The sequence below is a fragment of the Aquila chrysaetos genome, chromosome 13, assembly GCF_900496995.4.
Source record: "Aquila chrysaetos chrysaetos chromosome 13, bAquChr1.4, whole genome shotgun sequence".
NCBI classification, from domain to species: Eukaryota; Metazoa; Chordata; class Aves; order Accipitriformes; family Accipitridae; genus Aquila; species Aquila chrysaetos.
In genome coordinates, this window is record NC_044016.1 from 35,675,219 (window position 1) to 35,691,459 (window position 16,241).

General features: G+C 48.8%; 1 protein-coding gene across 8 annotated transcripts in view; it reads left to right on the forward strand.

Annotated features, from left to right (window-relative positions):
- Positions 1–6,101: 6,101 nt before the first annotated feature.
- Positions 6,102–16,241, forward strand: part of ANK1 (ankyrin 1) — a 69,711-nt gene continuing 59,571 nt past the window's right edge. For 3 of the 8 annotated variants that reach the window (XM_030034363.2, XM_030034364.2, XM_030034371.2), the window contains exon 1: positions 6,104–6,289. In XM_030034363.2, coding sequence (XP_029890223.1) covers positions 6,164–6,289 — 126 coding nt within the window. In that variant the 5' untranslated portion in view covers positions 6,104–6,163. Of the gene's footprint in view, positions 6,290–16,241 lie in introns of all 8 variants that reach the window. The other 5 variants (XM_030034368.2, XM_030034365.2, XM_030034367.2 and 2 more) reach the window with 5 other exon arrangements.

Here is a 16,241-nt window from a genome sequence, read left to right on the forward strand (position 1 = left end):
AGCAGTGAATTCCACAGTTCATTTTTATATTGAGCAGAAAGAATATGGCTTTTTTTTTTTAGTTATTTTAAACATGCTGCCTCTGATTCCTCTTTTGTGTGAAATAATGAATATTTTTTTAAGTTTGTGTGTTATCTGTATCAGTCACAGTTTTCTATGCTCCTTTATCGCCTTTCTTCCAATCTGGGGATTCTGTGCTAGTATGTGCTGTCCCTTTGTGTATCACAGAATTGCAGAATGAGTGAGGTGGGAAAGGACCTCTGGAAGTCACCTGGTCGAACCCCCTGCTCAAGCAGGTCACCTAAAGCGAAGTACAGACAATCCTAGCACAATTCTGTGGTGCTTGGCAGAGCTGCCTCCTAAACTGTCTGCCTGCCAGTACTTGAGAGATTCCTTCCAGCCTCGCTATAAGCATTTCAAGTCTCTTCATAGAATTGTTAGCATCTTTTCCCTGTTTTTATTTGAATGAGTGCTTTATTCTGTATTAAACAGAATGGCAGCTGAGCATCCAAAGAAAGGTGTCTGGAGGCATTATCAGGTGTAAGCCTGCAGGCGAAGGTGAAAAACATTAGGATAGCTATGCCTAAGCATATCCAGGCCCCAAAAATGGCCACTCAACTAGTTATTAGAGTCTGCACTTGCAGAATAGCCTGCCCACAGTGTGAGGCCTTCTTTGACTTGGCAGCTAATTACACGTCTGTTAATGGGACTTGCACCTTCTCTGAAAAAATGCCTCCCTTATGGTCACTCGAAGCACTTGCATGTATATCTCGGAGTTCTCCTGAACCCTCCTAAGTTCTGAGCTGTGACAGTAGCTTGTAATAGTATGTCCCAGGCCTGTTTTGTTAATAATAACTTCTTTCTTAGATGGCTTTTAGAATTCTACCCTCTAAGTTCATTAAATGTCCCTATTCTTTAATGCTGCTGCTTCTTTTGAGCAAAGCAGCCCTTTGTTTGGAGCATGTGGCAACACTGCCTAAAGCTGCCTGGAACAGGAAAAGAGAAATAGACAACTGAGGTCTCACACGTTCTCCTTCACATGTTTCTCACTGTGTTGAAAAAGAAAGAACACAGTGCCTGATGCACAAGCCAGCAAATGGGTTAGCAGGTTAAAAGCAGCAGTGATAAAATAAAAGGCTTTCCAAGAGACTCCTAGGCTCAACAAACTGGTTGAGGTGAGGGTTCTTAGCTTTTCTGCTGCATGGTCCTTCCCTGATCACCAGAAGAGTCATGCTCCAGCTAGCATCTTCTCCATCCCACTTCCTTGAGTGGACAGTGTCGCTAGCAGGTGTGGGAGCAGGGCTGGCCTTTCCCTCACGTGCTGCCCAGAGCTGGTGGCAGAGGCTGTCCTGCTCCTCATTCCCAGAGCAAACTTAGGAATTTTCCTTTTCAGCAGCTGAGAGGCATCTCCTTGGAGCTAGGCAGCGTCCTCTGCAGCTGTGAGCGTGCACAGGCTGACTTGCCTCGGCACATCATTCATCAATCCCAGGCTATTTTCCAGTGAATGAAAAATTTAAGACAAGCACCAGAGAAAGAAATCTCGAGTTGCACTGTTCTGATGCCAGCAGCTTGAGCCACTGCTCCTGCTGAGTCTCTGGAGTCCGTTTCTCTCCTTGATCAAGCATGAGACCCTCAGTTCATACCGCCAGCCCAATGACAATGTGCTGTTGACTCATGAGTGTCAGTGTTAGGGCTCGCACTGCTGTGCAAACTGCACGCCAGGACACTTGCTCTTATGCCCTGGGGTCGGGGCTCATGCCAGGGCTGGTGTGTGCTATAACTGTGCGTGCTGCCTGCCAGCCTCACGTTGTAGGATGATTCACTACTGGTGCTAGTGCCTGGGTTCATGCTGTAGCTGCTGAGCATCCCCTGATGTCTGTCCTACTGCACAAACATCAGATTTGTGCTATGTTAAGTTGCGGTCAATTCTTGTCCTAGTGTTAGTGCCAGGGCTCTCGGTGATATTTCTAACTAGCTTTCAACTGAAACAAGCTAAGGTGACTTTCTGCTCCTGAAACGGCAGTGATGCATTGTGGAATTGCTCTGCAGTCATTGTAACCCTCCAGATCACTGCTTTGATCTCGCAGGGAGCAGTACTGTAAAGCGTAGGCTGAAGAATGTAGTTCAACCAAGCAGGTACCAAGCTAGGACCATCGGTCTCCACGTGGTCTTGTTGGAGAGAATCTGGCTGCTCGGTGTTTGCAGGAGCAAGCTGTGCTTGGGCAGCCAGGACCTGCTGTGTAAACAGGGTTGGAGTGAGGGAGAATTTGGCTAACTGGTGTGGCTCTGTGCCTTTCCCTGCAGCGAGACCTAGGTAGACAGCAGTGGCTGCAGCAATCTTGTGCTCACACTCTCTTGTGTTTTAAACTGTTCATGGGAAGCAGGCACAGTTGTTGCAGAAACAGCTTCAAATCTGATCTCCGAGTGCTCTGAAGTTGAATCAATACAGGATTAACTTCCTCCCTTTTTTCTTCTGCAGAAGCCTCTTGAATCATTCCGTGCAGCACCTTTCCCCTGTACCCATTGCTAGTTGCTGTCATATCCAGACGTTTCTTAGTGTTGTTCCACCACATTCTGACACCAGCAAGCTGCATGGGTAATTTTTGCAATAGGCCAGAGCTGTGCAGATCACAGATGATCTCTGCCTCAGACTTGGGAAAAATACCATGCCTGCTCCACAAAGCTCTGATGATGGTTCTCACTGGTAAAGACCACATCTAGTCCTCCCTGGTAAAGACCAATCTAAAGATTGTTTTGTTGGTCCTCGAGCTGTTTGACTTTTGCCTGAAGTGTCAAGCCAGTGTACAGGGGAAGCAAAAGAAGGTGAACAATGTTTGTGAGCCTGTGTGGAGGGAAAGGGGGAGAGAGCGTGTGTGTCCCTTCCCTGTTTGCCTGGGATCGTGTGTGGCAGGGTCATTCACCAGCTTCGAAGAATTGCCGCAGGTACTCATGAGGATTCTCTTTAAGATACAAGAATGATTCCATGGTAAGAAGGTTTTGGTATAGGGAGTTGGCTCTTCACCTTGTGGGTTCCATCCAACCCATGCTTTTCAGCTTTTCTCTGCAATCATTAAGGTTTTGAAGCCATTTTTTAAGAACTTACATTCTTCTGATTTCAGAAGGGCTTTTGAGAAATGTATGAAAAAATGTGTAACTTCTGGTAAACCTAGAAGAGATAGCAAGGTCCCAGTGCCTTCCCTGCCCTCTCTGACCCCATCTCTGTTTCCTGACTGCAGCTTTATGTAGTCAGTGGCAAACATGGGGCATCCACAAAGGCTGCTGCAGGAAAACAGTAGGTAGGATGTAAGGGGATCCACAGTGAATCGGCTCTGCTAACTACCTGGTTGGCTATGTTGGAGGAGTTCAGCCTGTCGGCTGTAACATGTCAAGTCGGAATCCTGAATTCAGAACTGAGGAGCTCATGAAAACATTCTTGTTCCTTCTGTGAGACTGGATCTCCTTCCTCCTGTGTGTGCACTGAGGGGGAAGCAGGTTTTCAGACAGTTTTGGGAAGGTGCTTTTCTGTTTTGTCCCCTGGACCAGCAAAAGCATGACTCCACTCTCTCCCCTGTCTTTTTTCCCCATATCCTGGTTCTCCCTTGATGATTATTGCTCTTGTCCTGTGCTCACTCTGTTCTGGCTTATAAGGAGTTAAGAGGTAGGATCTGTTTGTAGGAGGAGGCAGTGTCCTACAGGCAGGCAGGCAAAGACTGAGTGTACTGCCACTGCCTGATGCCATTTAGCTGTGTCTATAGCGGATGCTTTGTTGACATCAGGAAAAAAAGGGATGCCTGTGCCAAAGTCTGGAGTGTAGCACAGCTTCCCCTTGAGCCACATAGCAGGGCTGGGTTTCTGAAGTCTGACCCAGCTTAAGTCTTGGAACCTGGAAGGCAGGACTCAGGTTAGGGATGAGATGTAAAGTCACCGCAGCGTCTCGCTACAGCCTTGCTAGCCGTGCTCAGAGCTCAGTGCGCCCCACAGCACTGAACCTTGGTTTCAATCCCAAGTTCCCTTGTTTTGAAAAATTAGGAAATTCCTCAGAAAGAATTCTAAACTAGCAAAGAGCTGGTTTAGGATACAAAGTCAAACACACAGAAGCGAGGAGCTCTCAGCATATTATGGTTAATTGTGACAAGTGTTTTGCCTCTTGTGTGCTTATTGATGACCACAGGTCATTTTTTGTGTGTTTGGCCTCTGCCTCATTTGGCCTGCAAAGTGCTCTTGTGGAAGAGGTGCAATTAGGGTGACGAGTGCAGCTGTGCTCCTGGCACCTCCTATCTGTGGAGCCTTTCACTATGCAGCTTCTATTTAATTTTGTAATTTTTTTTGCATGGGCATTCATAGGATGTTGCTATATAAAGATGTGCAGCTGTATCTAGACTTGAGTGTATTATTTATCTGTGTGGGTACAGTACACAGAACTAAAGCTGTCCTTGGAAAAGCCTTGTAAAATTTGATGATTTCCTATTCTTCATATTTTATTAGGGCCTACTCTATATTCTCAGTCATCATATTCTTTAAAAACTCTATGATATGCCAGTCTCTCTCCTGTTTTTAGCACCCTCCTTGGTCTGTGGGTGAAGCAACAGAATTGGAGGAACTTCAAAGGGAAAAGAAATGCAGGAAAACTTACTCGGACAGAAAAGTGACCTGTAGTGCCTGTGCAGTTAAGTCTGCATCTCAGCCTCTTGCCAGTCTAAATAACCTGTAAGTGTCTGTCAAGTAATTGCTGAGAAATGGACATTAATCCCTGCTTCACCGTCTTTTGACACAAAAGGGACCCTTTCTGTCTAGAACTGGGGGACTGTGCCAGAAAAATGCAGTGTGTGCAGGGCTTCTGCCTGGGCAGATAATTTTCCCAGTGCTTTGCCCATGGGTTTGCACACGGGGGACAGTTTTTCTGATGGACGAGGACTGAGCTGATAAAGGCAGGGCTGCTCAGAAGTGCCTGAACAGCAAAGCACGCTTTGCTGCAGGTCATGTTGTGGTCACCACCAAAGAGTCCACCGCAGTTTTAACTTGGCCCCCTCACACGCTGCTGCCGTGTGCGGGAACGAGTTACACCTCCAGGCCTGACCCCTGGCTTCCAACATGGAATTGTTTGTGCTTTTGGAAGGCAGCTGCAGGTGAAATGTACGGATGTGTGTGGAGAAGGGGTGGCTGACTCTCCAGGAGCCTTGAGTGGGGCTCCTCAGAGAGGACTTGAGCTCTGGCGATGCCTGGATGGGCAGTAGCTGGTGGCTCTGGTTTACTTTTCTGGTGCTGTGTAGTCAAAAAGCAGACTGAGCCCTTGGTTTCTGTCTCCCATTCACAGCCAAGATCCCTCCCCTCCCCTCGCTGCTCACTCAGCGGAGAGATGCGAGGAGGAAAGGATGCTGTTAAGCTGCACTTTGCTCCAGTACTTGGCACGTCCTTTGCAGTATCGGCTGTTTTCTGAGCAGAGATGCTGCCTGCCTCCTAACCGATGCAGCGATTCCCTATTACCCCCCTTGAAAGGAGCTGGAATCATAACCCAGAGAGTGAGCGAGTGATGCGGCTGCTGCACAGAGAGTGACTGAGAGGAAGAAAATTGGAGAGACTGGAATATGTGCCTGCCTCAGCAGCACTGCAGTGGTAAAGCCACTGACTGACTACATGCAGGTTACTGTTCTTTATGCATTGCTACAGAGAACCCAGAAGTGGGGATGAAATGCATCAGCCTCCTTTTTCACTGCTTCTCTATTGTCATCATGCATTAATTGCTGAGAGTTATTTTCCTTCCTGTGGCTGCCTGGCTGCATCTCTTCTCGTGCTGCAGGAGAGACAGTGAGGGAGAGAGCACAGCACCAGCCTGGTGTCCTGTCCCACAAGGAGGATTCTACATGATGTGCCAGTGCAGTCAGGGGCTGCTGCAATGGTGCACAGAACCTCTGGAACGGCTGGATTTAGGAATATTAATGCTTTATAAAGGTGTCCCAGACTCCATCTAGCAATTAGCTGGAGACATCGGCTGCCCTTTGGGGCTTGCTGACTGCTTTCTATTTTCCTCTCATTACTGGTTTCACACTCATCTGGGTCGACAGCATTTTGAGCTAGGGGAAGGGACTGTCTTGGCCAGGAATTGGAGGGTGCTGTGTGGAAAGTGCAGGTGTGAGCTCTGGAGGGAACTGCAGTCTGACCGGCCATGGCTCAAGCAGCTAAGCAGCTGAAGAAAATCAAAGATATTGAGGCTCAGGCTCTGCAGGAGCAGAAGGAGAAGGAAGAATCTAATCGCAAGCGCAGGAACCGCTCTCGGGATCGGAAGAAAAAGGTCAGTGGCACTGGGGCAAGCAGCCCTATATCCAGATGCCCGTGCTCGCGGCAGTGAGTGCTATTTGTGTTTGGGGAGGGGGGAGATGACAGAGGGGCAGTCTGGTCCCTGTACAAATCTATGCGCAGTCAGCACAAGAAACAGTCTGCCAAACAGAAGACAACTTTCGGGGCCAGGAATCTGCTGTTTGCCCTGACAGCTTAGGGAGGGGAGGTAAAAAAAAGCCAGGTGAAGGGAGAAAGGAAGTGAGGGGTTTGTCAAGGCAGCTAAAGCGTAACAGATTTGTTCTCTAATTGCTGGCTTCCAGCTTCAAGCAGTTTCCCAGAGTTGCTCTGTGTCTGCAGAGCAAAGGGGCGAGAGACCCCCACCCCTTTCTCTAGTGAAGGAGCAGTTTTGATGTCCACTCCGTGCCCTGCTTGATCTCTGCCAGAACACTGCAACCAGGGTACAGCGGGAGCAGACCACTAACCGAGAAAGCAGTTTTGTGCAGGGGACTGTGAGCTCTGCTGCTGCTTAGGGCAGGCTGTATTTGTGAGCGGGACACAGGTCATCCCTCCCAGCAAAGGCATGTTACTTGCTGGCAGCGGGTGAGTGGGGGGTCGGGACCAAGAAGAAGTGTCTTTCCCCTCTGCCGACACCAACATGCTGGAGCCTTGGGTCTGCCAGCCGATCCAAGCTGTAGCTCCTCTCTGGAAAGTCACTGCCAGTTTTTTCTTGCCGCCACTCCAGGAGCAGGCATGTTTCTAAGATAGCTTTGCTGCCCCTTGAAGACCTCTTGAACTGAATGTTCTTCTCACAGCAGGGCCTGAGGGTGTATGTGCTATGCACCAATGCAGAGAGGCGGCGAGGAGAGAGGTGAAACCAAGGGTAATCGAGGATATACGTGAGAGGAAGGTGCAATACAGGGAAGTCTTAGGTGGGCTTCTCCTCTGCCTTTAGCAAAAGTCTTGGAGACTTCTGCGTGCCCCCTCTGAGCAACAGCCTCACAGCAGAGCTCTACTGCTTGGAGCATCCCAATAGCTGCACCCTGAGAGTCCTGAGAAGAGTCTTGTGAGATGCTGGGGACAGGCACCACCAACCAGCCCTCGAGCTTTTGTTGTTCCTGCCACACTGCCGGACAACTGCCGGTTCAGGCTGTCTGGGCTAGTCCTGAACACTGGAATTCCTAGATTTCATTCGTCCCTGTTTCTGGTGAAGGCTTACTGCGTGAGTCTTTGAGAAAACCATCCTCTTCCCTTCTGCCCCCCCTGCCCTGCCCAAAGCACAGTGTACATGGGTCTCGGTGATGGCTTGGGAGATCCAAAGATACCTGCAAAGTGTCTGGACTTCCTCACGTGGAAGGTACTAGAGAGGGCACCTTCTCGCCAGCTCCTTGTGAGAGGCCCGAGTTGCACTTGCTGCCAAGACACGCTGTGACGCAGGCGAGGGAGCTGGAGAAGCGCGCTGGAAGGGGTCTGCTTCCCTGGGATGGGATAGACCTTGCAGCGATCAACAAGCCTTTTGTAGCACACTGTTTGGGACTGTCACAGCACGGGGAGCGCCGAGCAAGGGCTCCTTGCAGAAATCAGCAAGGCTCTGGCGTGCTGAGGAGGAGTTCATCTTCAGCTATCCCTTCCTGAGCGGTGAATCCAGAGAAGGCGCTGGCAAGGGAACCTTGCTTGCCTCTCAGCTCGGTGACTGCGGTCAGGGTGGGCAGAGCCCCTGCTCACCCTCCTCTTCCTCTTGGGACCAAAGCTGGGTGTAAGGATGTTTGCTTTTCTTAATGCCAGGGCAGCCCAGGAGGGGTCTGTGCCTGCAGAGAGCAGCTCATTAGGGGACGATCGGTGGACACGCTCAGGACAGATGCGAAGTCTGCAGACAGCGGCTAGGAAGAGTTGGGTGTGGGGTCTTTCAGCTGCCGCGCTGCCGTGTCAAATGCTGCCTTCTTCAACGATAACTGCGAACTGCGTGCAGGCCCAAGGCTTTTCCCTGCAGAGCCTCTTTTACTCGAGGCTGACAGAGCAGCTTGTCTCTTAGGTTGCCAGAAGGCTCTAAAGGGGTTCTGGTGTGAAGAACCACCAAACCAGGAGATTTTGCTCTTGGGCGAGCTCTCTCTTCTAATCCCCTGCCCCCAAAGCCCGAGTGTCTCTAGTGGTAGTGGTTTACTGCACAAGCCTCCTTGGGGCCAAGCTGAGGGCTACCAGAATGTGTTGGAGTTTCTCCTTCTGTTTTGCTGCAGCAGTTGTGGCGGTTTAATCCGTGTTAGCCTGGGTGTCTGTTAGCACACTGTGAGCCTGCATGGGACTCGTGTCATGTCTATGCAAAAGTCCTCTCTTTCGAAAGGCTCCTGCACCGGCCACTGAAATGGACTGAAACCACTCTTGTGTCACGGGGTCCTTCTGCTCCTCCACCTGGGCTTGCCTGTTGTCTCTTGCTTCGTGTACAGATCCAGGCTCTTTCGGGCAGAGGCTGTTTATTTGCTCTGCATTTGTACCGTGCAGTGTATCAGCGTCTTGATTTATGACTGAGCCCACCACGCACTGCTGCAATGCAAGTTATTAGTAGAGGGGTAACCTATGATCCAAGGAAGTGCTAGCACGGCACGAAGCAGTGGAGATGGCCAGAGGAAGGAGGTGACAGCCCCAGAACAAGTTTCCTCTCATCCCATGCAAGCTGATGTTATGTCTTGGGGCGTGAGAGCTTTGGATCCGTTAGTGTTTCTAGCCATTTTTGCGTGGTCGTGCGTGTCCCATGAAATGCACGGTTGAATCCTGTGAAAACTTTGTGTCCTGTGATACCTGGAGGCAGTGAGTTGTGCTACTTAACGCTGTGTTGCCCAAAACCCTTCTCCTTGGACTGTGATTATATTTGTTGTTTTTTAGTTTCCATGGCAATTTCTTGGCTTTTGTATTAAGTGCATGTAACTAGAACCTGATTGACCTTGTACTGTCTGTTTTCGTGTTGTGTGCCTCTCATTTGTCTCTCAGCACAGGGACAGTCCAGGTGTATAACCTTGTTGCTCCACCAGTATTTCCTGCTCCCAACCTTTGTAACTCAGACGATGAGAGCCGATGTTTCATTTGACAGGGGCTGCATCGAGGATTTAAGGAATGGTATCTCGTCACTCACCCTTGCTCTCTGTGCAGCCTAGCCAGACTTGTGTTTTGGGCCGAGCTGTCCATTAAACAGCCAGACGTGTCCTGAAAAGTGCTCCTGCTCTGTGGGCTCTGCAGCACGGCCAGAGGTTGCCTCAGTCTGAGGATGACCCCAGGGAGCAAGCTTTCAATAGTCATGCCCGTTCCCACGTTTCGTGTAAGTCCTGAATTGTGAGGAATTATAAGGTCTAGCATAATGTGTTGGTGACTTTTCAGGGTGCCGTGCAGACAGGCAGGTGTGACAGAGAGCAGCCCTTGAGCAAAGGAGAGTGTGAATTGAATAATAGAAGTTCACTGCCATTAGAGAATTTGCCAAGCGTCATCTGGGTTGGCTTCCTGCTATTCCTGCCGCAGTATCCTAGCTTCAAATCTCTCATTTTGCTTAGATGGCCAGTTCACAGGGGACCAGAGCCACTCGGTTACGGCTGCTGGGCTGCATGTGAAGTGTCTGATGTGGCCAGCTGCACTGACAGGCAAGTGGTGACGGACAGTAGCAATAGCTGTGCTTTGGATGCAGCTATCTGTCTTTTTTTTTTTTTTGTGGTTCTTGGAAGTAGTGATAGTCAGGAATGCTTCCTTCCTTTCACTGCAGGTGTGCTGTGGTCAGGCTACCTCGAGAGGCAGAAAGCCCTCGCTTGGAAGTCACGCACTTGGAAGACACATTCCTGCCTTCTGCAGGATTAGTGGGGAGCAGCACAACACATTGTGAGAATGTGATGTTTTGATGCAATTGGTGAGGCAGGTCTGTAACTTGTTATGTGAACACACTGCTGTCGAGTCTTTTTTGAGTCTCATGTGGCTTGTTGTTGCGGTTATATATGAAAGGTAGAAAATGGACCAAATCCCTTTCCGGGAATTCTGAAAGCATCAGCAGAGTTCACCAAGCAGGTTGTTAGAAAGGGCCCAAAATGTCTAACCCCCAAACTGGGGCCCAGAATACTTGGCTCACCCTTTGTTTCAAACACGCATCTACAAGCAACTTGCATCTGTACCAAGTGCCCCCAAGATAGGTTGCTAGTGCCTGCAGTGCCTTGCAGCCTGACAAGCTTTGACTGAGACTAATAAATAAAAAGTTAATACTTTTATGAAAATCGTTCTTCCTATTGAAGTGTACTTATTCTGGTACCAAATATCCTGTCAAGCATGAAGAGGGGCAGAGACCTTCATCTGAGGAGTACGAAGAGGCAGATACCAGCTGTGCTCCTCATTTGGCAGGTGGGCATGTGGGATTCATGGAGCAGAAAGCTGGAACTTCTAAAACATCTATGACAAGAGTGCTATGCAGCAAATAAGACCAACAGCACTTCAGTAACAGCGGCAATGCTAATAATGTCCAAAGAACTCCTCAAGTGCACATGTGAGAGCATGTGCAGTCTGCCTGCAGCATAACTGTGGCTACTGGATTAAATAACAATCTAACCAAAAGCTCAGAAGGAAATTCGTATGATAATTGCTGTCGATGTTTAAATGACAAATTATTAGTATGAAAGATGTGATACATCCTCTCAGTAAATTCAGAGTAAGTTTTGTTTGGACATCTAAGGAATAGAGGACAAGGCTGCCTGAATTTACCACTTTTCTTTCTTTTTTTTCTTTTTTTTTTGGGGGGGGGGGGGGTAATGAGGAACAGACTGCTCTTCTCTTTCTACTCCTGTCTAGTTTCTTTGTCTTGCACGTGTCCAAGGGTAAGACAGTCTCTTGTTATGGATTTGCAGAGCATCTCACACGGTGCAGTCTTGAATGGTAAAAGAAAATGATTCCTAATAAGAAACTCTCTGCATAAAACTCCTTGCCTTTTTTCTTGTTGTCCATTTCCTGGAAACAGCGCACAGACCAGTTTGAGGGTTCATGACTCTCCACAGTATAGGCTGGCACCCATGCTTGGTGCAGCGTTTCTTCTGCACACTGCAGCAAGAAATATTTTAGTGCTCGCTATTACACACTGAAATACATCCCAGCAGGAGTGGCTGGGAGGGTGCTTCAGAGAAGGGAGACAAGGAATTTTTAAGAAAGGGTTTGAAATAGGTGGGAAAGAGAGAGAGAGGTGTTTCTGTTTGGCAGGAACTGTGGCGGAGAAAGCTCTTCCACCAGCTAGAATGAAATGGTGGGAAAGGGCAAAGGGAGCACAGAGGATTGAATGACCCCGTTTGTATTCTCAAGCATGGATAAGGAATAAATATGAACATAACTGGCTGACATCAACTGTCAGAAGAAACTCCAAGCTGAGGTGTGTGAGGTGATTTGGGAGAGGGGCTAGATCCTGGATGGGCAGCTCTGAGAAGATTCAGGTGATGTGGAGGATGCTAATGAGAATGCTTTTGCATGAAAGACATTTTGCATGTTTAGGAAGCTAGGAAATGTGGGAAGTAGAACAAGTCAAGTAGGGTTTGGAACAACAGCCACAAGCTCAATCAGACAGAGGAGCAATTAGAGATGATCCCTTAGTAGGACAATCGAACGGTCACATAAGGTGACCATGCTTGTGCTTGCTGTGTGACAAGCAAAAGTGCTCACTCACCTGCTGTTCACTGATGAGCTGTATCAGGGTGGAACTTAAGTCCAAGCTTAGGATCCCTGAGATGGAAAATCCAGACGCCTCTGTCAGAATTATGCAATAAGCACGCGAGAAACTGGGGTGAGAAATCACTGGTGGAGTGCTGCTAAGGAGAAGCCACTGGGGCTAAGTGGCTTTCATCCCTTCCCAAGGGCTGTCACGAAGCAGCAGCCTTCAGCTTGCACTGGGTTTAGAGGGGCTGCGGAGAAGAGAGTGATGGACAGAAGGAGGGCAAAGGATTTCAGCAGACCTGGGCTGCAGATGGCTCAGAACCTCCCCACGATAACTGGACTTCCGAGCACTGTTATGTACTCCTCCCATGGATGTCTGGCTTGGTACAGCTGCTGGATTGGGCTACCTGGATTCTTGCATTCAGTGGCAGAAGATCCTGCCAAAGATGTGACGTGGCTGTCAGCCACCCAGGGCTTCACTGGCTGCTGGGAGCTGTGTTGGTATCTAACCTGCAAGCTGGAGCTCACCAGCAAGAGAAAGGACCATGCCACCTGCAGAATCTCAGAGCACAAAGCTGCCTTGTCTCCTTTCTCTGCCTGCTCCTAGAGCAACAGTTCCAGCTGCAACTTCTGTTGTCTCCCACTGCAAGTTTTGTCGGTTCCACCAGCCAAAACTCCTCCTGCGTCTCCTTGCATTGCAAGAGCAATGACTATGTAGGCACCTTCCCTGAGAAGTTAACCAGCTTGTGGTGTGGCACAGCATTGAAGAAGGCACCCTTCGGACCACGTGAGATCAGCACTGGGTGACACCGTGAGGACACCGTGAGGACACCGGGGGCTCCAGCCAGGCTCCAGCTATTGGCAGCAGCTCTTTGCAGCCAGGATTGGGTGTCTGGACTCCAATACTCTCTCTCTGTCCGAGGCACTTTTTCTGCAAAGGAATTGGTATCTGTTGCCTGGAAGGTGATGGTACTGTGCAGTGGCAGCGGGAAGAGGCATGGGACATCAGGACAGCCAAAACCTTTGAGACTCAAGGAAGCCCTAGCTTTTACCACTCTGAACGTAACCAGAGGGACAGTGTAGACAAAGAATTAAGCTGTGTGACTAGGAATGGGCTCAATCGTTAGCTATCTAGCTATTACGCAGGCTTTCAAAAGGATTTTGCAAATCAAAGGGCCATCTTAAATCTTTCTGTGCGTTGTGTGTGTGTGTTAGGTTCAAAGCAGCAGTACAGAGTTGAATCTTTTCTGCTGTAAATGCCCAGTGTGTAAAGCTGGGAAGGTGTTCTGTATACACAGCTGCTGGCAAATTGGGGCAAAGCATGAGCTCCTTTACAGGTGATCCAGTGCACTCAGGAATGGAGCAATTGCAGAGGATTTGCACCCCACCTCTGCCCAGTGTGCCAGCGTGGAACCGCTTTGTGTGACTACAAGGTAACTGTGACCCTCCAAGCTCTGTCAAGGTTGTTGGGGAAGCAAGTCCCATCAGGATTTGGGGAGGATTACGTCAGCTGGCTGCGCTGTCAGGAGATTCAGACCTCTGATTCATAGAAGCTTAATAAATATTTAGTTCTTGCTTTAGGCTGGGTTGGGAAGTACAGGGGCTGTGTGTGATGATGACTTCCTCTGATGCTGTTTATCTGACCTGCCACTGGAGTCCTGTACAAATGGAAATGCTGTCAGGATTAAAAAAAAAACATCAGTGCCGCGCTATATTGTACTGCTCTGCTGTCTGAGGCCTATAAGGGGGCATTTTTCTCACAACCCACTAAGGCTTCCACTCCATCTCTCTCTGTGTCTCTCTGGTACGCAGTCAGCAGGAAGAAGAAGCTGTTTCAAACTTACCTTTGACTAAACTCTGTCCAATTTCATTCACCGCTGCTCACAATCACCCTCCAGCATTTTTCTATTAGGTTGCAATGCAGCATGCACTGGTTATAATGGGAGCATCTGTGCTCCCAGCATTTGCATTTTCTTTCCGGTGTTTGCATTAAGTATGGGGGAGGGATGGCAGAGGACAGTGCACGGCGTATTTGTGTGCAGGAAGGAAAACGGCAATGCAGAAATTATACTGATCTCAACGTTCCTTCACCGCGGGGAGGTAACAGGAGTTTCTGGACGAGCACGGTTTGTTGCAATGGGCACAGACCAAGAGCTCTCTCAAATGGCCCAATTAGAAAAATCAGAACATTTATACGGTAGCAGTTCCTCTCTGGTGTTTACCTTTTTCTTCTTTCACTGTCTGCCTTGCCCTTTGCAGGATGTGGTGCCAAGAGAGCCTAGTCTCTCAGATGATGTGAGCTAATATATAATGAACCGTGTTTGACTTGGGAAGTCCATCCCTTTCCTGGTAAATAGTTGTCCACAAATACTAAAGTCAGCTGTAAGTGAAGAACAGCGTGTACGGTACTTCGCTAAGCAAGGCATTTTCGAGCCTGTGCCTGTGTCCTTTCCTGACATTTCCAGGCAGGAGGGAAATGCAGCGCCGTGATGGGAGGGGGAGCGGCTGGCGGGTAGAACATGAGCAGAATACAGGCATCTGGATGCGAGGGATGTCAGGTCAGAGCAGAGCCTGCTGCTGCAGGGACTCGCTGATGAGGGAAGAGGCACTGAGGGGAAGCTGGTGCCGTTCTGCACTGCTGCTCTGCAGGCTTTTAAATTATTTAGCTAATAACGGCATCTATGTGTGTTTGGTAAGCCCACCAGTTATCAAGGTACTGGAATGCAACGTTCGAAGCCTTGTGGCACTCAGAAATCCGTTTCGGAAGCAAGTTCTTTCAAACCGTGCCCTATCCTCAGCGCCTCGACCCTTGGCCAAGGTGTCTGCCCAAGCAGGGGACTTGCTGTGTGCTGGGAGCAAGCCCTGTCTAGAGCAAGTGCCTTCAGGAGGATAAGAAGCAAAGGACAGTGCCCTGGGTGAAAGTCCTGTGCCTGATAGCCTCTGGGGCTCGGTTTCTTCATGGTAGGAAGCCGCCTGTAGTGTGCTGAAGCTGAGGTGCAGCAAGCTAGATCTGAGCTCAAAGGAAAGCAGCTTTACAGAGTGCTAAAATTAGAAGTTTAGTCTGAATTATGCTAATTTGTTTTAATTGTCTAAGTATGTCAAGGTTCTTCGGAAATGTACCCTCTGTGCTGGTCTGGAAAGGTGCAGCATCACTGGGGGCGTAATGGAAGGATGGGTCAAGGATTGCAGAGATTTCTGGGTCCCCTGCCCTACTTATATCTGTTTAGCAGTCCTCACCTCCAACTCTCAAAATGCCATGAGGGTAGGTTCTGAAAATGTTAGCCCTGGATTGGATAGACCAGCCTTGTTGAAATCTTAGATCAGTAGAAAGTAGCCTCCTGGGTGCAGGGAAGTTCCTGACACCTCTCTATAAGGGGACCGCTCAGTACAGCAAAACCATCTGAAAATTCACATTTCCTTTCACAGCTGAACTATGTCATGTTTTGAGCCACAACACTGCAAACAGCAGCAAAATTCAAGCTCCCTTCCTATTCGCAAACCAAATCTTGCTGACTGGGTGAAACATTAAGCCAGAGCCATACATTTCTGGGTAGGGGCTGCAAATGTAGGGGACTATGTTAAATCTACGGCTTCAAAATGTTGCAGCCTCAGTGAAAAATCTACAGCAGAAACAAAGCAGCAGGTATTCACCGAAGTGTCTTGGGAGGCGGAGGGAGAGAATGCAGCAGCAGGAGAGCATTTAGAAAACAGACGAGGTTTCTATATTTATACAGAGATGAGGAAAGATGGAGAGAGGGTGCGCACGCGCGTGTGTTTGTGTTTGTGTGTGTGTGTGTGTGTGTGTGTGTGCGCGTGTGTGTGCGTGCCTATGTGTCCAGGTCACTGAGAAGACTCCCGTTTAAGCAAAAAGGTACTGCAGCAAGACAACAAGCAGAAATTAAGGCTATGGTCCTTCACCGCACTGTGGTGACAGGACTTTTCAGGGCTTGTAGGGTGCATTCATGTGCATATGTTGGACCATTTTAAATGGGAAATGCAGATAAGAGAGCGCTGAAATCCTTTGCAGAGTATAAACTGTGTTAGATTTTTAACTATCTGATGGTCTCTGCAAAGGTAAAAATAAATATTTTCATGTTTTTACAGTGTCATTTGTCCAGAAAACTAAGCCTTCCAGATACTCTGCAGGAAATGCATAGTGTACTCAGAGTCCATGTAGTTCTGTCATGATGCCATGCCTGGAATGGGGAGCACTGTGTCTTTCCCAGGACTTGCTGATTACAGCACATAGCAAAGAGTAAGATAAATGCTATGAGAATGTGCTGTTTTGGTGGGTGAGACAGACAGGTGTGGGG